The sequence below is a fragment of the Phyllobates terribilis genome, unplaced genomic scaffold (assembly GCF_046119375.1).
Source record: "Phyllobates terribilis strain yellow unplaced genomic scaffold, ASM4611937v1 Scaffold_3__8_contigs__length_932513732, whole genome shotgun sequence".
Classification (NCBI taxonomy): domain Eukaryota; kingdom Metazoa; phylum Chordata; class Amphibia; order Anura; family Dendrobatidae; genus Phyllobates; species Phyllobates terribilis.
In genome coordinates this window covers 556,650,941-556,673,109 of record NW_027362763.1, presented here as the reverse complement: position 1 = coordinate 556,673,109, position 22,169 = coordinate 556,650,941, and the positions used below count along the sequence as shown (strand labels likewise).

Sequence of the window (22,169 nt, the reverse complement as noted above, 5' to 3'; positions counted from 1 at the left end):
TAGACTTCGGACTCCAAGACTTAATCACATTAGTAGACCAGTCCAATAAAGGATTGTGAAGTTTTAACCAAGGCAATCCTAGAACTACTGCAGAGGGTAAATTATCTAAAACAACCAAGTCCAAAATTTCTTGGTGAACTCCATTGATAGTGAGGGGAAATGCAGCAGTCTTGTGAGTAATAGATTTCAAAGCAGTGTTATCAATTGCAATCACAGAAATAGGAGATGACAAAGGTTTGGATTTCAATTTAAGGTTTTCCAAAAACCCTTTATCAATCACATTAAGTGTTGAACCACAATCCACAAATACCTGAAATTGAATCAAATCTCCCTGCAGAGTAGTACTCCCAGAAAGAAATACTCCTGCAGAGCGTAAACAAGCTATACGGGCGTAACTGAACTTTTTTTTTTTTTTACTTAAACGACGCTCACAATACTTAATCAAATGGTCAGCTTTACTACAATAAAGACACAATCCCTCGGTGAACCTCCGGTCTCTTTCCTGAGAGCGGAGTGACATCGCCCCAACCTCCATCGGTTCTCTGCCATCAGAGCAGATTTTCTGGGGACTAGGAACTGACATTACAGGAGTCTTTACCTCATTGAGCCTGCACCTCAGTCTCCTGTCTATACGAACAGCTAACTGCATAGCATCCTGCAGAGTCTCAGGTGCGGGGAATATAATTAGCAAATCCTTAATCCTTTCACTCAGACCAGCAAGAAATAAACATCTCAGTACAGGATCATTCCACTTAACTTCTGAAGCCCATCTCCTGAAGTGTGTGCAATAATTTTCAACATCATCTGACCCCTGATTCAAACGTCTCAGTTCTGATTCAGCAGATGAGATTCGATCAGGATCGTCATATAATAGCCCCATAGCAGAAAAAATTCTTCCACAGACCTTAAACACGGATCATTAGGCTGGAGAGAAAAGGCCCACCCCTGTGGTTCATTGGGCAAAAGTGACATAATAAAACCAATGCGCTGTGATTCATTCCCAGAGGACCTTGGTGTCAAACGAAAATATAACAAACAAGCATTTTTAAAGGAAAAAAAATATTGCTGTTTACCATAAAAAACATCAGGCAGTCCTACCTTGGGTTCGACAAAATGCACTCCAGAACAGCTACTCACGTGTTGCTGAAGATTGGCCACCTCCAGAGACAATCTGTGCAGGCGTTGAGCCAAATCCTGGATGGAAACCATACTGATCCCCGAATTTCTTTCCCTTTAGTTTTTTGGGCTGGACTTACTGTTATGATCTGCAACATGTACTAAGGAAATATAGGGGAAAGCTGTCCCTACAGTAAGACTAAGCTTAATCCCTACAATGTAGTGGGCTGCCTGTTTATAGTGAACAGACCCGCCTTAGTCCTCGGCTAGTCTGAACGAAGACCTATAGAATTAAGGAAGGGGTCCCTAAAAGAACTAAGGACTGGGACAAAAATGGGACACCTCCTAAACAGAGAAGTTGTTGCAGAACACAAAAAGACAAACTGACAAAAATGTACTAGAGGTCCCAGAGGTCCAAGCGAACTTGACAGAGAAAGGCACAGAAGCACCTGGCTAGAGAAACAGTCAAACACTGAAGTCCAGCACAGCCACATGGGCGGAGCTGGAATATAAAGGCAGATAGTCACGTGACTGCAAAACACAAGATAGAAAAAACAATCAGGAGGGTTCTAACAGGCAGATGTTGACTACCAGCATTAACAAGGCTGTCAATATTCAGGTCAGACTCCACACATAAAACCTCAGGAATGGACATGGATGGCAGATATCTGTACCATCCTCCAATATTTTGAGGACTCCACTAAGATGGTGAGCGGCGAAGACGCCATAATTAGCGTCACTATCCCGCTTCTCTGTCTTCTGAAATGCTCTCTGCTCACAATTAAAGAGGATGCATTGCAGGCGGAGCATAATGAGATGGAGCATGGAACCATACAGGGTGATTACACACAGTCCAGCCTCATCTCATCCCAAAGTGGATTGGGTGACAATGAGCAAGAGGAGGAGGAAGAACAGGAGCTAGTTTCCTGTGCTGTAGACGGTACTACCTGCACAACTATCATACCGTCTGTTCAGCATGGATGGGCTGAGGACAGGGAGGAGGAGGAGGAGGATGCAGAGGAGAGAATGGTCAGTCATCCTCTTGGTTAGGACACAAACATCTTGCCTGTTAGCAGTCTGGCACACATGGCTGAGTTTGTTATGCTGCCTTTCCCGTGACCCTCGCATTGTTCAAATTTTGGGTGACAGTCATTATTGGTTGGTGACGCTTCTAGACCCCCTGATACAAGAAGGACTTTCTCTTATTCCCACGCAGGACAGGCCTAATAAAATAATGCAGTACAAGAAAGCCCTTGTTGCGGAATTATTTTAAAAATTCCCATCTGAAAACACTGGCTGCAGAGGTCACAGTTCGTTGGACAACCAAGGAGTACAGGCGACAGAGACACAACTCCAATCCAGCAGAAGCTTGGGAACACTGTCAAAGTTCTGGGACAGTTTTCTCAGACCCTCCCATCACACAGCCCCTGAGGCGAGGGGTAGTCTCACAAGGAGGGAAAAGTTTCAGAAGATGCTGAGGGAGTACCTTGCCGACCGTACCAACGTCCTCCGTGATTCCTCTGTGCCTTATAATTATTGGGTATCCAAGCTGGACACATGGCATAAACTGGCTCTCTACGTCTTGGAGGTCCTGGCCTGCCCTGCCGCTAGCGTTTTGTCAGAGCGGGTTTTAAATGCCGCCGGTGGAATTATAACCAATAGGCGCATACGCCTGTCAACTAAAAATGCTGACAGGCTGACTTGTATAAAAATGAACAAGGGCTGGATTGTGCCAGACTTCTCAACACCACCGAATGATAGCAGTATTACCAACTCAAATACAGTGTCTTTTTTTGGGAGGTCTAACTCTATTACCATGCACCTCTGTCTTCACACCCAGACATGGGTATACGCTTCCTGATTTTGTCTATTTGCTCTTGTCCTCCTCCTTCTCCTCATCCTCATCCTCCACCATATCACCACCATATCTACCTTATCACCATATCTACGTCTCTTGCAAGGGACATTGGAGTTCCTCCAAATTTTTGCAGCCATTGCATTCACTGTATAGGCAAACAGTATGGGAGACCTACTTCCTAATAATGGGAACATTGTTTTCAGGAGGCCCTCTGACCTCTACGTCTCTTGCAAGGGACATTGGAGTTCCTCCAAATTTTCGGAAGCTGTTGCTTCACTACATAGGAAAACAGTATTGGAGACCCACTACTTTTTAATGGGAACATGTCGTACTCGTTACTGTAGACCAGCTCTATATGTCTTTAAATTGTTAGTGGGGTTTTTCCTAAATTTTGGAAGCCGTTGGACTCGCTGCATACCCTGTAACTGTATAGCAGACCCTCTCCTTTCTAATGGGAACATGTCGTACTTTTTACTGTGGCCCAGCTCTATGTGTCTTTAAATTATGATGGGGGTTTTTCCCAAATTGTGGCAGCCCTTGCAGTCACTGCATGGGCATTATCACTATAGGAGACCCACTCCTTTATAATGGGAACATTTTTTTACTGAGAATGTTAAAATGACATTTCCCGGTGAATGCATTTTTCACCGTTGAAAGCAATGCAAAAGTGCAAAAATGCATCAAAAGCGCTACGTGTGAAAATCGCCCAAGTTGTGGAGGAGCATGTTTGTTTTTGTATATTTATTTTGCCTTATATACAAGTCATTAACCTGAAAGGGATGTCCCTTAACATATTTCCCAGGAAAATACATTTTGATTTCATTTTTGTATGTTTTATTGTGAGTCCGTAAAAGTGGCATAATACCTCTGACAACATTGTTGACAGCAGTGACCTGGGAGTCAGAAATGCTTCCAGGTGTCTTCCCCAGGCTGTTCCCAAGTCATTTGAGCCCTGTTCCCATCGATTTGGGCAATTTTTAGGCCCTCTGCAGACCGGGATGGGGGGCTGCCAGAAAAATGCTTGAGTTTCCCATAGTTTTACATTGGGCTCGTTACTTGGACCAAGCTCTCGAGCATTCCAATTTGCTTGACCCGAGCAACAAATACCCAAGCGTTTTAGTGCTTGCTCATCACTACATATTATGTTTGCATTACTATTGCAAGTAAAAACACTTTTTTTAGGGCTTTTTATACCCCTAATGTTAAAGGAGAGAATCTTGGTGTCCATATTTAAAGGTAGCTGTTTAGTTTTTTAGTAAAACCTGTATATAACTCAGTAGATGTTACCTTGAAATATGTAAAGATTAGTGTTTAAGTAAACCAAGATAAACAAATGTGAAAATAAAACTACGGAAATAGAAACAATAGAATCACTGGTAAATTAGTTACAAAGTTTCATAAGCAGTAATCTTAACTTAGGTACTAATAATATACTTATCCAACAAAGTTCTCCTGAAGGAGCCCACTTCTCCTGGTGGGTTTGCTTCCTTTTGAGGAAAAGTTTGTGAAAAGATCCAGTAGGCCATCTTGTTATAGAGTAAGAAGAGTTATGTACTAAATAAGGGGAAATAAATAGTCTTGTATCCATTCAAAAGGTTTCCAATGATGGACCAGTACTATGATGAACCAGATCTTATAAAGTCACTTCCAGATTTGTGAAGTATTGTAATCCACAGGTCAGTTCTTCATTCAAAAGGGAGCTTTAATGAAAGTTCCAGGTTATTTTTTTACATTTAGTGTCCTGATCTGTTCATTTTGTATAGAAGAAATAAAGTTGAGTTCTTCCTGAGGACTGAGGACAGGAATAGTCTTACCATTGTATGCGAGCAACAGTTTAGTTGGAAATCCCCATTTGTATGTAATACCCATTTGGCATAGGGTATTATTTATCTTTTGATAAGTCTGGAAATATTTTAATCTGATTATAGGGATCTGGTAGCTGCTTATTCTTTTTTAGAAAATGTATTCATTTTTCTTTAGTATTGTAGAAATGCAGATGGAGGATAGTGTCTTTTGGGACATCTGCTGAGAATGAGGTAGGATGGGGAAGACGGTGTATCCTTTCAATTGTCATCTCTAGTTCTGTTAGAGAGGGGATAGTGGTCTTGAGTAAATTTATTGCGTAGTCCTCTAATTTATTTTGAATGATATTTTCGGGGACCCCCCACAATTTGATGTCATTCCTCCTACTTCGATCTTCCAGATTGGCTAATTTTGTACAGAGGTAACGTAAAGAATTTCTGTCTTCATTTCTTGGTTTTCTTTTGTAAGTACTTCAGTCATTTTTTCCCACCAAGTAAATTTTTTTATCATTTACTTCTATTTTCTGGTTTAATTATTTTTAGGCTAGATTCAAACAGCCGGGCCTGTCTTTCAAATCCCAGTTCCATGTTGTCATTCAGTGTTTTGGCAAGAGCTCTCATAAAATTCTCAGAGGCATTTCTTTCAAATGTTTGAAAGTCGTCTATCCTGGTAAATATCTTGGGTCTGACATCGATATTTGGGCCCTTAGAAGCATCTTGTTCTAATCTTGGTTTGTTCTTATATGGGCTTTTAATCAGAGAAGGGACATCAGTGTCTTGATCATCTTCCGAGTCAGGAAGAGGAGTTGTATCTCTGAAGCCCCATGTGCCAGTTTTTTTGCATTTTGTTTTGATGGAAGTATCCATATCCTCAGGTGATAACTATTCTCTTTCTTGAGGAAAGAATCTGAGCTGAATAGATGAGCTGGTATTTTTTGCGAGTGATATGTTCAGAGAGGGTTTCGTATTGGATCCACATTTGAACTCTTTATCAAAGGTACCTTCTTTAACTATGGAGCTATAAGAAGTAAGACTTTTTGGGTTTTTATCTTCTGTCTTCTTGTTGTCTTTTAAACTTAAGGGTTTAGATTTAGTAAGACTTGTACCTTTGGTAAAATCCTCTGGATTATTAGTTGTTGCATTAGAATATTTTTTCTTTGCTGTCTTGCCTTGGTACCCGGCATTGGGAGTTTGCTGGAGGAGGGTATCCCAGCCTTGGTGTTAGGTTGGTTTTTCTCCATATTTACTGGTAACTGTAATCTGATATAGCAGTCCCCTCTGAAGACTTAATTAGGGATTTGTAAATACTTGCTTTTAAATTTGCTTGTATACTGCGCTAGTGCTTTGCAAGGTACTTACGACGGATTGGAAATGTGACCTGGAGAATTCTATGAAAAATATTGATTATCTGCTGTTGAAGCACACTTGCTATAAGTAGTATAGCTAAATATTCAATGAAGGAACAGAAAGTGAAAGATGAAGTTTTAGTATTCAATTCATAAAGCAAGCTCTCTGACAAGCTCTAAACCTTGTTTAGGGTATGTGCCCACGATGCAGATTTGAAGCAGAAATTTCCTGAGCATTTTTGCCTCTCCCTGGCAGAAAAAAATGCATGCGGATTTACATTCGTTTTTACATGCGTTTTTTGAAGCGTTTTTAAGCATCAATGAATGATATTTGGAGCTAAATAAAGTTGATGGGACATTGCTTAAGCCCTTGGATTACCATAAGAGCTGGGGTGAGTATATTGGTTCAATTAAATGATTAAGAATGGGTCTGTTGTATTTCAAATAAAGTGTTTATACTGTGTCTGTTTCTTTACTTTGTTTGGTCATGAAAAGATCTGATTGACACCTTGACATCACCAAAAAACAAAAAATAAACCCATAGGTCCCAACTAGAGATGAGCCTGAGGCACAGATGATGTCGCGCCAGACCTGGTTCACAGGGGATGCCAGGAAGTAAGAGATTTGCAGCCTCCTGTCCAGCCTCCCAGTACCACTGACCTGGACGCTGGACCAGACACCCGTGAATCAGATCCTCTCATCTCTAGTTCCTAACCATCTCGGATATAGCAGATAGCCACTGACATTCTGAATTTCTCTCACTACCACCACCCCTTTGACATCTCCTCCTGTCAGGGGAGAAAAAATGGTAAATGGGTATCGGTTGGGGTGTGGCCGGGGACATGGCCAAAATTTGTCTTTGTGCGCCGCATAATTTGTCCCTTTTTCTATTGTTTAAAAGTTGCGAGGTTATTAATGTGGGGTGTATTCATTTTTGCATCAACTAATTTGAGTGAAACTAAAGATTTTGTAATGAAAGTTATAAATATATATCATTAACCTTACTTTCATATTATGGGTAAAGAAAAATGTTCTATGAAACTCAGGCTTGTAAAAATTTTGGAAATTGTTTTTGTGATCAGTGAGATATTGATTGAATCTTACTTTTCAAAAGGGGTGTACTCCTTTCTGCTCAGCGCTATATATGTATGAAGAAAGAGGGGCTCAGGACTCCTGTTCTAATGATTAGTGTTGGGCTCAGGAATCCTAGTGATCATACATATCTATATTCTTTGGATAGGTGATAAGTGCAATTCTCTGTCTACAGGTTCATCTAAAGGCAGTATAAAACAGTGACAGAGAACCTGATTCCAGCGTTGCATCACTTACTTTTGTTGGTGCAGTTGTTCTCATAAAGTTGTTTTTCATTAGCTGCATTTATACTTTCAGTATAAGATCATGGTCACACGTTCAGTATTTTACCTCAGTATTTGTAATCCAAGACCCGGGGTGGGCGATAAATGCAGAAGTGGTGACGTGTTTCTATTATACTTTTCCTCTGATTGTATGATTGAAGCCAGAGCTCCAGTGCTTCATCTTGAAAAGCGACGGATATTCAACTTACAGAAGAGAGACAGCTTTCAGACCACTACCAAAAGACTCAGGAATACCTCCTGAACATTTTGTTACCTCATGTGTCCAGGTACGGAAGGAGGGAAGCACTTTGCAGAGGGTGTAAATCTGTTAGAGCTTGGAAAACGCACGTTTACCCTGAGGCTATGTGCCCACGATGCAGAAATGCTGTATATTTTTTCCGCTTCTCCCTGGCAGGAAAAACGCATGCGGATTTTACATGCGTTTTTCCCGACAGGTAGAAGCGTTTGTCAAGCATTTCTGCATGCATTTCTGCATGCTGGTTAGCAAGCGCTTTCCAAGCGATTTTAGCATCACTTGGAAAAGTGCTTGACAACTTGTTCACACTATATACATCCATGCAACTGGCATGGATTTATAGTAGTGTGACCAAGTTAGTTAAAAAAAAAAGAATAAGGCTATGTGCACACGATGCAGAAATGCTCAGGAATTTTTCCTGAGCGTTTCTGCATCTACCTGGCAGGAAAAAACGCATGCGGATTGTACATGCGTTTTCCTGCCAGGGACATGCGGAAATGGAGCGTTATCACTGACATTTCCGCAAGCGGATTGACAAGCGCTTTCCAAGCGATTATAGCATCACTTGGAAAGTGCTTGTGACAACTAGGTCACACTATATAAATCCATGCAAACAGCATGGATTTATATAGTGTGACCCGAGAGAGTGGTAAAAATAAAAAATAATGTATACTTACCCTCCGATGGCCCCCGGTGTCCCGCTCACTCCGTTCTCCCTCGCCGGCAACATTGAATTGAAAGACCTGCCGACGTCAGCGTCACATGACTCTGACGTCAGCGCAGGTCCTTCAACTCACTGCAAAGTGCCGGGAACCAAGCAGGAGCGGTGCGCGGGCCGACAGAAGGTAAGTATACATTTATTTTTTATTTTATTCTTTTTTTTACAGATTTTTTAATGGTACCTGGGTGTGGATGAGACTCTCCTCTCATCTACACCTGGGTACCATCCGCACATTAGAACACGTGGATTACGCATCTACATATACAGTGATGCGTATTCCATGCGGTCTAATGCATGTCAATGGCGGCAAAAACGCCGCGTTTCCGCAAAATTAATGGACATGCTGCGGATTTTTGAGCGCAGCATAAACGCTGCGGAAAAATCCGCAGCATGGGCACAGCTCATGCGGATTATCATTGGGGACTATTGCTTCCCTTCTACCATGCGTTTTTAATGCGTTTCCGCAGCTGCGGAAATGCATTAAAAACGCATCGTGTGCACACAGCCTAAGAATGGTAAACGATAATAAAAAAAAAAGATTATACTCACCTTCCGGTGTCCTCCCAGTGTTATCTCCACCGTGTCCGGTCTCTTGCACTGCTCGCTGTGGTGTGAAGGACCTGCGGTGAAGTCATTCAGTCATGTGTCAGGTCACATGACTCAATGACGTCATGGCAGGTCCTTCACAACAGAGCGAGCAATGCAAGAGACCGGACGAAGCGGACAAAACACCGGGAGGACATCGGAAGGCAAGTATAATCTTTATTTTTTATTTTAAATTCTTTTTTTTTACAGTTTCTATGGTACCCAGGTCTGGAGGAGAGTCCAATTGAGAATCTGTTGTCAGACTTGAAGATTGCAGTTAGCCAGAGGAACTCATCTAATTTTAAGGCTGTGGGCCCACGATACGCTTTTTGTCCATTTTTTGGTGCGTATTTGCTGCGCGTAAACGCTCCAGAAACGCATTGCATACCTTATCCCATGACTTCCTATGACATTCTGCTAGTTCTGTGTTCCTGGTCAGGATTTTTTCTGCGCAGATTTTACTTGCAGAAAAAATACGGACATAACCAATTCTTGTGCGTTTCTGCATACGTATTTGCCTAGACAATGCATTGGAAAAACGCATGGCATATACGCATGCAAAAAAGCATCAAATACGCGTCAAAAACGCATGTAAAAACCCCATGCGTTTTTCTGCCAAGGAGATGCAGAAATGCTCAAAAAAATTTCTGCCTCATTTCTGCATCGTGGGCACTAAGCCTTAGGAGCTGGAGCAGTTTTGCCTTGAGGAATTGGCAAAAATCCCAGTAGCAAGATATAGAAAGCTCATTAAGGGACGCATCCGAAATGAATTGCAGCTGTAATTACTGCAAAAGGAGGCTCTACAAAGTACTGACTTTAGGGAGGTTATTGATGCACACTGAAGTTTTCAGTTATTTTGTCCGATTTGTTTTTTGCTTCACAATAAAATGAAAAACAAATGTTCACAGTTCTAGACATGTTATTTAAATTAACTGATGCAAACCCTCAAAAAAAACAGTGCAATTCCAGGTTGTGCGGTAGCAAAACACGAAAAATGCCAAGGGGAGTGAATACTTTCACATGCCACTGTATGGCGTGTATAATGAACAAATAAAGTAGCACACTGTAACACTGAGTATATAGATGTGAAATATGAAATATGAATAGCATAACTGCTGTAAAAAATAGAAATAAATGAAAATTTTTTTTTTGAAAATTTTTTTTAGCGCATGAAATATGAAGTATGGAAAATGAATAGCATTACTGCTGTAAATAAATGAGAAATCTTAGCGCATAAATTGGCCAATTCATGTGTACCTGACAGCCGCGGTAAGGCGTTTCTCGATGTCAGGACCTACCAATGTGAATACCTCTCTAAGAGACCTCCGTCTGCTTATGTGTGGGAAAGACAGATCCTGATGCATTTAAAACCACCTGCGGCATGGGGGTGGGGGTGGAGTGCTCAGTCAACGCTAAATCTAGTAACAAAGAGAATGACGGCACTTCCACTACAAAAACTAGGTGTGAACAGGTGCTTACTAAGAGCAGCTACCTCCATATATAATGAACAAATAAAGTAGCACACTGTAACACTGAGTATATAGATATGAAATATGAATAGCATAACTGCTGTAAAAAATAGAAATAAATGAAAAATTTTTTTTTTTTTTAATTTTTTTTTAGCGCATGAAATATGAAGTATGGAAAATGAATAGCATTACTGCTGTAAATAAATGAGAAATCTTAGCGCATAAATTAGCCAATTCATGTGTACCTGACAGCCGCGGTAAGGCGTTTCTCGATGTCAGGACCTACCAATGTGAATACCAATGTGAATACCTCTCTAAGAGACCTCCGTCTGCTTATGTGTGGGAAAGACAGATCCTGATGCATTTAAAACCACCTGCGGCATGGGGGTGGGGGTGGAGTGCTCAGTCAACGCTAAATCTAGTATCATTTTCCATACTTCATATTTCATGCGCTAAAAAAAAATTTTCAAAAAAAAAAAATTTTTCATTTATTTCTATTTTTTACAGCAGTTATGCTATTCATATTTCATATTTCACATCTATATACTCAGTGTTACAGTGTGCTACTTTATTTGTTCATTATATATGGAGGTAGCTGCTCTTAGTAAGCACCTGTTCACACCTAGTTTTTGTAGTGGAAGTGCCGTCATTCTCTTTGTTACTAGATTTAGCGTTGACTGAGCACTCCACCCCCACCCCCATGCCGCAGGTGGTTTTAAATGCATCAGGATCTGTCTTTCCCACACATAAGCAGACGGAGGTCTCTTAGAGAGGTATTCACATTGGTAGGTCCTGACATCGAGAAACACCTTACCGCGGCTGTCAGGTACACATGAATTGGCCAATTTATGCGCTAAGATTTCTCATTTATTTACAGCAGTAATGCTATTCATTTTCCATACTTCATATTTCATGCGCTAAAAAAAATTTTCAAAAAAAATTTTTTCATTTATTTCTATTTTTTACAGCAGTTATGCTATTCATATTTCATATTTCACATCTATATACTCAGTGTTACAGTGTGCTACTTTATTTGTTCATTATATATGGAGGTAGCTGCTCTTAGTAAGCACCTGTTCACACCTAGTTTTTGTAGTGGAAGTGCCGTCATTCTCTTTGTTACTGTATGGCATGTAGCATACATATGATACAAGTATCAGGAGATAAGATGCCAGGGCTGCCCTGTTTAGACAAACTTTTTGTAGTGCTTATTGTTAAGATTTTTATGGATTTAAGCCAATTGTTCTTTCCTTCTCTCCTTCTGCTATATTATTAATGAAGCATGTTGCCCTGTATAATAATTACCTTTGATGTTGTTTTGCTGCTTTTCCAGTAATACCCAATTATGGTGAATCATTAATCATGTTTGTTCTCTGATAAAAAATCTGAAATGGTACTGAATAAACTGTCAGTGGGTATGAGTGAACCCGAACTGGGAAGTTTGGGTTTCGTACCAGACTTGTAGTGTACGGTACAGGACTCCGAGCGCGGACTTCTTAATGTATATCCGGTTTCCTGTTTGGGTCCGGAAGTGTAATAAAGCTTATTGAAAGCCAATCAACAAGCTTTAGGTCTGTGGGCACTTCCAGCTTCATCACAGCCATGTCAAGTAATGGCATGGCTGTGATTGACCAGACAGTTAAAATAAATCATTAAAAAGAAAAAGACGACATGCGGTCCCCTTCCTTTTTAAAATCAACTGAGGGAAAACAGACAGCTGGGGGCTGGTATTTTTACACTGGGAAAAGGCCAATATCCATGGAGCTGCCCAGCCTGACGGCTAAAGCAAGGTGCGGGAGTGCCGCTCTATACCACTAGACCACCACTGCCTGACCCACCTCTCCAGGGAACGCCATAAGGGGACCATACCTGATGCAGGAGCGAGTCAGGTATCCATCACAAGATCCCTGTGACCCCATATCTACTGGGAACTTAAGCCGTGCTCCTGGAAATTCCTTTTCCTTGATCCATTTACTAAGCTCTAGCACGCCCTTGAACCGCATAACTATAGTGACGTAATGATTAAGGCCATATGCGAGGCCGAAACGTCTTCTGTCTCCCTGAAACTCGGTTTGATTGTTTTATTCTGTCTCACTTTGTCCATAATAAATGAACTTTGCATTCAATTGAGTGTGCGATGAAGTAATTCGCTATATTAATATCAGCCCACAGCTGTCTGATTTCCCTTAGCTGGTTATAAAAATTCGGGTGGACCCTCAAAAAATTGACATGGGGCCCCCCCTATTTTTAATAACAAGGTAAGGCAAAGCAGACAGGTGTAGGCTGATATTAATAGGCTGGTAAAGGGCCATATATATTGGTCTCCCAGCCTAATAACACCAGCCCTCAGCCATCCCAGAAATGGCGTATTCATTAGATGCGCCAATTTTGGCGCTTAGCCTTGGTTCTTTCCGCTTGCCTTGGTGCATTAGCAAGAGGGATAATAGTTTATAGGTTTATCGTCAGCTCTGTAATGTCAGCTGACATCAAGCCTATAGGTTAGTAATAGAGAGGTAACAATTAATACAAAAAATAGGATACATAGACCCATTTTAGTTTGAATCAATATTTATAAACTATGGAGGTACCAAGTAGTATAACATATCAGACCATTACCACCACATACAAATAAGGAAGTATAAACAGCGGTTCAAATTGTCTCAGAAATTATTAAATCTTTACTACAACTTGCAAAAAAAACAGATAAAGCCCTATAAAAAACAAACAAAAAATCCCTGCTTAAAAAAAAAACGAGTGGGCAGTGGCATCCTAATAAGCATACTTGATTAAATTTCTGTTTCTTCAGAACTGTGATAGCAGCTAGACCACTAAGGGGGAGCTTTTGTTCAGGATATGTCCCCTACAAGGCTATGTGCTTAGTTTATACAGTCAGTTTGGGCTGACAGACACTCTTTAGTCAACCTATTCATATTCCTTCTCTTTTCCTTTTGTGTAGTTTTAGTTAAATAAAAATCTAATATTTCTTGCAGGTCATTTCTGTATAGCAAAAAAATTCAATTTTGTGTTACACTTATGGACAACCAGAAATCGGCAGTTGTGAACAGACGAAACAATATAGCTTTGTATGAAAAAAAAAGTAAGTACTTAGTATACTAAAATGATATAAAAACTTCAGCACACTTGCTATGAAGAAACAAAAAAACAAAAATGGAAATTCTGAACTGAAAAAGTAAATTAGTGTGCATGCAGTGTAAGTACATGTTCACACATGGCAAATGAACAGAAAAAAACAAAGACAAAAGCACAATACACAGTTACCCTAAAGTAAATAAAATAAATAAATAAATTGTGTGACAGTCCAATGTGCATTAGTGCATATAAGGGAGTGGCCGCCCTTTCTCTGAACTGGAAAATTAATTCTGCTTCCCAGGTCTATGCTATTACAAGTGGTTCAGTCTCTCATCCTTATTCATATGTACGTCACTTGACAAATGGTAAAGTTTTAATACAGAGTTAGGACTGTCCCACAAGGGTTGCCATGATGAGGCGGGATGGCTTTTACATTATTTTGATCAAAATTATGTTAACTAAATATCCTTTATTATTTTCATTATTATTATTATTATTATTACTTTCATGCACTTTTGCAGTTTATTTATTTATTTTATTTACTTTAGGGTAACTGTGTATTGTGCTTTTGTCTTTGTTTTTTTCAGCACATTTGCTATGTATGAGTGAAGTTTAGAAATTTCCTTTAACTAGGCATAGGCTGAAAAACATCTCTTAATTCTTTACAATTGATATTTTTATATTCTAAAAAAACTGAACATTTTTCATTTGTGTGCTAGATTCGATTTTTAACCACTTTTGGTCTGTGTGTCCATTTTTTCCATCCATGCAGCATCCACAAAAAAAGAGACATTACATAGCATCTGGAAAAAGAAGAAACGATTTTCTTTTCCATTTATTTTCACAGACCCATTAATTTGAATTGGTCAAGTTTGAACCATGACTCGGGTCAAAAATTGAATTTTTTTTGCACATACTTGGCTTGCAAAAACATGGACGTAAGAACAGCCCCATACAATTAGCACAAGTTCTAGCTGTGAAAAACATGGATAGAACACATACATGAAAAATGGACATCTGATGTGCCCCACCTTAGACTGCGGCACATTACAGCATATAATTAAATTTATAGGGTGGAGCAGCAAATTTGCAACTATGATGTAACAGCGGCATAGCACAATATTTTGGCTCCATAAAATGTGTTGCCCCAGCTGTAAACTGGCTCTATGCTTTATATGACCTAACATAAAAAATAACAGATTTACACTGTATATCCTATTATCAAGTTCTTGTTGGTCAACTTATGTATGTAGAGTATGTCTGTGAATTAACTTGTAATTTAAAACTATGTATTTCAATGTGAGATGTAACTTATTTTATAGTCTACCTGGAGAACTGCATCAGTGGAGATGGAAAAAATTACAGAGGAACAGAATACAAAACGCGTTCTGGGAAAACATGTCAAGACTGGACAGCGACCTCTCCTCATACACCAAAGTATAGTACAGCAATGCTAACTTTATGTATAAGTAAATATTAAAACACTTATTGTAAATTGTTTTGTTGTTTACCACATTTCCATTCAAAATAATGTCAAAATTTATTTTGCATGCTATCATGAGGTCAAGATGATTATTTTTTTGCTAGATTAATCTATTAAACATGCCGCTAAATTTATTTTAAAATGATCTGTAATATGTTTTAAGACAAATGACCCACCACAGGACTGGTGTGTAAATGCTCAAAGTCGCAACATTTTTGATCAACCTATTTTGCTACCTATTAAGGTGTTTTACCCGAGAATTCTGGTGAAACACCCTAATTAATTGACCACCCTGATTCTAGCTGAATGCAAAGAGACCGTTTTCAATAATCAACACCATGTAGTCTTGTTACATTAGCCATCAATTTACTGTTAGTTGTAGGTAATATATAAAGTGCACAACACATCATAACATAAATAAAGGCATTGCATAAACTGCAGTTAATAAAATGTCACAGTTGCATACTATACATTTTAATCTTCGGCATCTTTTTTTTAATTTCCACTGGTCTATCTCCTCATCTTCACTGCTTCTCGTTTTGATTAAAGGGAATCTTTCAGTAGGATCAACCCTCCTAAGCTGTCTATATGGGCATGTAGGCCATCGAAAGCTGTATAAAATGATACATTGCTATCTGCGATTCAATGTCTTATTCCAGAAAATCCATGTTTTTCTTAATATGTAAATGAGCTGTTAAGATCTATGGGCTGGAAATTGATCTGCATGATAATCTGAAAGGGGATATTACCAGTGTGAGAGATGTAATGACTAACAGTCGCCTCTCCTGATCTCTCTGCAGAGCTGTGTGTGACTAGAACTAAAACAGTACAGCAGAGCTGAACTTTGTCTCTTTACAAACATATTTGTAGCAGCAAGTTGTCCTCTCTTAGTGCTTCTGCCACCAGGAATTTCAGGGCCCATACTGGAAAAATTTTTGGACCCCCTTGAGACTCTGCCCATGCTCTACCCCAGCTCTGCCTTCACCCCACGAACCTTCCACAGTCACACCACCCACTCTTGGAAAAACTCCACTTCTGCACCCCGTCCTCACCAATAACACCTTAATAATTCCCATATCACATCATATCACATATATAGCCATCAGCTTTTGTTTTAGCCAAAAGATTTTTTGAGCCTCCAACATGACAAGGTAGACTCTTTTGCCAGAGTCCTACTCTACTGTAACCAATTAAACATTTCTTCAAATATCCAATACTTTTGTTAGGTATATTTTTATTTATTTTTCTTTAAGGGAATGTGTCACATACATTTTTTAAAATGACTAATAATACCACATGAAAGGGACAAATACCGTCATACCATGGCCGGACCACATATTACCACCACATAGTGACCAAATACTACAATACTGATCATTAATAAAAAACCTGAATACTAATATTACCATAAATGCCTTTATACACAGGAGCTCTGTGTAACATCCCTGGCAGCGTGCTTGCATAGTGCACCCACTATGCAAGATCGCAATCTTACCTGTCAGTCCAGCCTACAAACCATGCTATTGTTCATGCTGTGTGCTTGTCTCTTGACTGACTGCTTAGGGCGGTGGCCCGGTTACTTCCTGATTATTATAGCTGCTATGGGCACACCCCTAGTGCGTCTCCAGCCTATTGCTGTGAGTCACTGGATATTTAAACCCCCTCCACCCAGTAGGAGGTGCCTGAGCAACACTATCTTTCAGTGTGCGCCTTGACTCTGAAGTTGCCAGGTCCAGTTCTGTATCTTCTTGTCTGTTCCGCCATCTCTGGGGGCCGCATACCCAGACCTGTTATCTGTGCCTTCTTGTCCGTCTCCGCCATCTCTGGGGTCTGTATACCCAGGCCTGTTCTTGTATCTCCTTGCAGTAGCAGTTTCTGTCTGAACTGTATCCTAACCTGTTATCTGTTTGTCTCTATGTCCGTACCTTCCCTTTTCCTGCATTGTCTGAACTGCACCTAACTCCTACTCGTTGTCTCTGTACTTCTGTTTGTGAGTTTTGTGTCCACTCGCTACTTCATAGTAAGTACCTTGTGTGTATCTGGTTCTGCTTGTCCCTTTTCCCTTCCTCCGTATCTTCCTGTATTTTCCAGTTTGTTCCATGTGAACAGAGCCCTGTCCTATCTGCCTTGTTCACCGCACCGGCGGTTTCGCTCTGCTCTGTCTTGCCCACCGCTCCGACGGCTTCTCTCTGCTCTGACTTGCCCACCGCTCTGGCGGCTTCCCTCTGCTCTACCTTACCCACCGCTCTGGCTGCTTCTCTCTGCTCTGACTTGCCCACCACTCCGGCAGCTTCCCTCTGCTCTGACTTACCCACTGCTCTGGCGGCTTCTCTCTGCTCTGACTTACCCACCGCTCCGGTGGTTTCTCTCTGCTCTGCCTTGCTCACCGCACCAGCGGTTTCTCTCTGCTCTGACTTGCTCACCGCTCCGGTGGTTCCACTCTGCTCTGCCTAGCCCACCGCTCCGGCGGTTCCTCTCTGCTCTGCCTTGTTCACCGCACCTGCGGTTTAGTTCTGCTCTGCTTGCTCACCGCTCCGGCGGTTCCCCTCTGCTCTGCCTTGCCCACCGCTCCGGCGGTTCCTCTCTGCTCTGCCTTGTTCACCGCACCTGGGGTTTAGTTCTGCTCTGCTTGCTCACCGCTCCGGCGGTTCCCCTCTGCTCTGCCTAGCCCACCGCTCTGGCGGTTCTTCTCTGCTCTGCCTTGTTCACCGCACCTGCGGTTTAGTTCTGCTCTGCTTGCTCATCGCTCCGGCGGTTCCTCTCTGCTCTGCCTAGCCCACCGCTCCGGCGGTTCCTCTCTGCTCTGCCTAGCCTACCGCTCCGGCGGTTCCTCTCTGCTCTGCCTAGCCTACCGCTCCGGCGGTTCCTCTCTGCTCTGCCTAGCCCACCGCTCCGGCGGTTCCTCTCTGCCCTGCCTAGCCTACCGCTCCGGCGGTTCCTCTCTGCTCTGCCTTGTTCACCGCACCTGCGGTTCCGCTCTGCTCTGCCTTGTCCTCCGCTCCGGCGGTTTCGCTTTACTCTTCTTGTCTACCGCGTCTGCGGGTCAGTTCCTGCCTCCCAGTCTGTACTGGACTCTATCCAGCCTGCGCTCCAACCTGCTAGTACCTACCTGTCTGCACTCCAGCCGTGCTTGCCAGTATTTCCCTGTCTGCACTCCAGCCATGCTTGTTAGTACCCCCCGTCTGCATACCAGCCGTGCCTGCCAATACCCACCTGTCTGTATGCCAGCCTAACTTGCCTGTTCCTGCATTTCTCGCTGTGGGTCGACAGCTGTGACCGGGGTCTGACCTGGAGTAGCACCTGGTCCCTCTGCTCGGTTCCTCCTTGGTTCACGGAGTCGTTAGCCGCCGTGCGACCTTGGTCGGATCGGGTAGATACTTAGTTATGCCCCTCAAGGCACTCCTCGGTTCATGGTACAGTGGGATCACTTATCACGCTCACGCCACTCAGTCCGGGCGTGAGCGTAACAGTTTGCTCAGGCCTTGGTTCCCGTTGAGCCCCACGGCCTTTCACTTTCAGAGACATTTTGAATCCTTGTCTGGCGAATACGTGCACCAAAATAAATAAATAAATAAATAAATTTCTCAAGCTATGGCCCAGGCGATATATGCACCATCCCAAATGGATCTATCAGCACTCGTTCCTGCGGATCCACCACGGTACTATGGGGATCCAAAACGAAGCTGTGAATTTGTGGAGCAATGCATGCTGCATTTCAAGTTCTATGCTCACTATTTTCCTACTGATCAGGTTAAAGTAGCATTCATGATGTCCTACCTAGCGGGTGATGCCTTGAAATGAATCACCCCCCTATGGGAAGCATGGGATCCTATCATCTTTGACCTGCAGGCCTTCCTGGTGTCCTTTCTAATGGTCTTCGATGACCCTAACCCTGAAGCCTCTGCTAAAGCTTCCCTTCCCAATATCCCGGAGCAGCCCCGATGGGTGATGTGTGTAGGTAGCCTATCAGTCCTCCAGCTCGAAGAGACTGCTGCCCACCCTGAATCCACACAGGATGACTATGCTCCACAGAATACTTCTCTTCCCAACTTTAAGAGGCAGTCCAGACGTGCAAGGCGTAGAGGTAAACCGTCACGCCAGGTTCTGTCCTCCCAAAGATCTACTGTTCCCCAGCCTGTAGAGGCAGCTTTCCGCACAGAATCCATGAAGGATGACTATGTTCGTCAGGCAAAGCAGAAGCCAGAACTCAGTCACAAAATCGGATTGCGGTCCCGCTGCGGTGGTCTGGGACCCCCTGACGGTCTTTGTCCAGCGAAGGTTGGAGAATCCCAAGACATTAGGCCTGTAGGAGAGGCTGCCCTTGGCGTTAGTGTTTCCTCTCCACAGATGACCATGACTGTCTCCGTAGCAAGTGAAGGTCTCGGATTAACCGAAAGTTTCGGGCTTAAAGCCTTGAAGAGTCGGTGTCTGATTCCCGTCCGACAACTCCAGAAGCCGGTTTGGGCATTGTCAGCAGAAGGACGAGCCCTACTCAGAAACAGTCAAAATATGTCTGCACAAATTAAGCTCCAGATTAGGGCATTACATATGAAGAATTTCACATTCCAGGTGCTGACTGGCTTACCCACAGGTCGTCCAGAGCCGAGAGATCTAGTGCCCGCTCAGGTCTGGAGATCCTGCATGAGGTATCCTGGGGTACTGCTAAGGTACAAGAGGTGTCCTGTCCTCATATCTTCAGGACAGTCAGCAGTTTCTTCTTCTTCTTCACCAGATCTGCTAGTCGCTGACTCGCTGTGCGCTAAAGTCTCCGAACGAAGAGAAGCGGAGGCGATGTCCTCACACAGTCTCGACGATTGTACCAATGATCTGGCTTCAGGTACCGTCCCGCCTTACAGACATGTCATCTCTGAAACCAGTCTGAAGATGGTCCTAAAGCAAAGACCCTCAGTCTCTAATAAATCTGGTCTTACGTCCATCAAGGTGATGTTTACCCCCGAGTCTCTGCACCCCTCCAACCAGGCGGACGACCTCCAGTTGTCTCCTGAATTCCCCGGGGTGCTACCTGTTAAACGGAGAGAGACTTTCCTGTGTGCTGTTCCTGGTACTTCACCCACTTCATCTGTTGCTGAGGATGGCTTGATAGGAGGAAGCATCCTAGTCACCAAGATGATGAGATCAGTTTCGTTTCCTCTAATGTACAGAAGAGGTAATCCTCTTGAAGAGAGGGAATGGCCTCCAAATTCTCTGCAGAAGACCCTTGCAGGCTTGAAGAAGAGGGGGCGTAAAAGGGGGGTACTGTAACATCCCTGGCGGCGTGCTTGCATAGTGCACCACCTCCCACTATGCAAGACCGCAATCTTACCTGTCAGTCCAGCCTGCAAACCGTGCTATTGTTCATGCTGTGTGCTTGTCTCTTGACTGACTGCTTAGGGCGGCGGCCCGGTTACTTCCTGATTCTTATAGCTGCTGTGGGTGCACCCCTAGTGTGTCTCCAGCCTATTGCTGTGAGTCACTGGATATTTAAACCCCCTCCACCCAGTAGGAGGTGCCTGAGCAACACTATCTTTCAGTGTGCGCCTTGACTCTGAAGTTGCCAGGTCCAGTTCTGTATCTTCTTGTCTGTTCCGCCATCTCTGGGGGCCGCATACCCAGACCTGTTATCTGTGCCTTCTTGTCCGTCTCCGCCATCTCTGGGGGCTGTATACCCAGGCCTGTTCTTGTATCTCCTTGCAGTAGCAGTTCCTGTCTGAACTGTATCCTAGCCTGTTATCTGTTTGTCTCTATGTCCGTACCTTCCCTTTTCCTGCATTGTCTGAACCTGCACCTAACTCCTACTCGTTGTCTCTGTACTTCTGTTTGTGAGTTTTGTGTCCACTCGCTACTTCATAGTAAGTACCTTGTGTGTATCTGGTTCTGCTTGTCCCTTTTCCCTTCCTCCGTATCTTCCTGTATTTTCCAGTTTGTTCCATGTGAACAGAGCCCTGTCCTCTCTGCCTTGTCCACCGCATCGGCGGTTTCACTCCGCTCTGTCTTGCCCACCTCTCCGGCGGCTTCTCTCTGCTCTGACTTGCCCACCGCTCCGGCGGCTTCCCTCTGTTCTACCTTACCCACCGCTCCGGCGGCTTCTCTCTGCTCTGACTTACCCACCGCTCCGGCGGCTTCTCTCTGCTCTGCCTTGCTCACCGCACCAGCAGTTTCTCTCTGCTCTGCCTAGCCCACCGCTCCAGCAGTTCCTCTCTGCTCTGCCTTGTTCACCGCACCTGCGGTTTAGTTCTGCTCTGCTTGCTCACCGCTCCGGCGGTTCCCCTCTGCTCTGCCTAGCCCACTGCTCCGGCGGTTCCTCTCTGCTCTGCCTTGTTAACTGCACCTGCGGTTTAGTTCTGCTCTGCTTGCTCACCACTCCGGCGGTTCCTCTCTGCTCTGCCTAGCCTACCACTCCGGCGGTTCCTCTCTGCTCTGCCTTGTTCACCGTACCTGTGGTTCCGCTCTGCTCTGCCTTGTCCTCCGCTCTGGCGGTTTCGCTTTACTCTGCTTGTCTACCGCATCTGCGGCTCTGTTCCTGCCTCCCAGTCTGTACTGAACTCTATCCAGCTTGCGCTCCAACCTGCTAGTACCTACCTGTCTGCACTCCAGCCGTGCTTGCCAGTATATCCCTGTCTGCACTCCAGCCGTGCTTGCCAGTACCTCCCCCTGTCTGCATACCAGTCGTGCTTGCCAGTACCCACCTGTCTGCATACCAGCCATGCCTGCCAATACCCACCTGTCTGTATGCCAGTCTAACCTGCCTGTTCCTGCATTCCCCGGTGTGGGTCAACAGCTGTGACCGGGGTCTGACCTGGAGTAGCACCTGGTCCCTCTGCTCGGTTCCTCCTTGGTTCACGGAGTCGTTAGCCACCGTGCGACCTTGGTCGGATCGGGTAGATACTTAGTTACGCCCCTCCAGGCACTCCTCGGTTCATGGTACAGTGGGATCACTAATCACGCTCACGCCAGTCAGTCCGGGCACGAGCGTAATACTCTGTATATAATATGCAGTGTATAGTGTCAGTGTACAGGTAATACAGGGATCACCAGTAACATTATATACAGGAGCTCTGTATATAGTGTCAATGTACAGGTAATACAGT

The 22,169-nt window shown here is 43.4% G+C and overlaps 1 protein-coding gene across 1 annotated transcript in view; it reads left to right on the top strand.

The window, feature by feature from the left end:
* PLG (plasminogen) overlaps positions 1 to 22,169 on the top strand; it is a 200,331-nt gene that overhangs the window by 54,876 nt on the left and 123,286 nt on the right. Inside the window, exons 3-4 of the mRNA XM_073671410.1 lie at positions 13,499 to 13,605; positions 14,921 to 15,035. Coding sequence (XP_073527511.1) covers positions 13,499 to 13,605; positions 14,921 to 15,035 — 222 coding nt within the window. The remainder of the gene's footprint in view (positions 1 to 13,498; positions 13,606 to 14,920; positions 15,036 to 22,169) is intronic.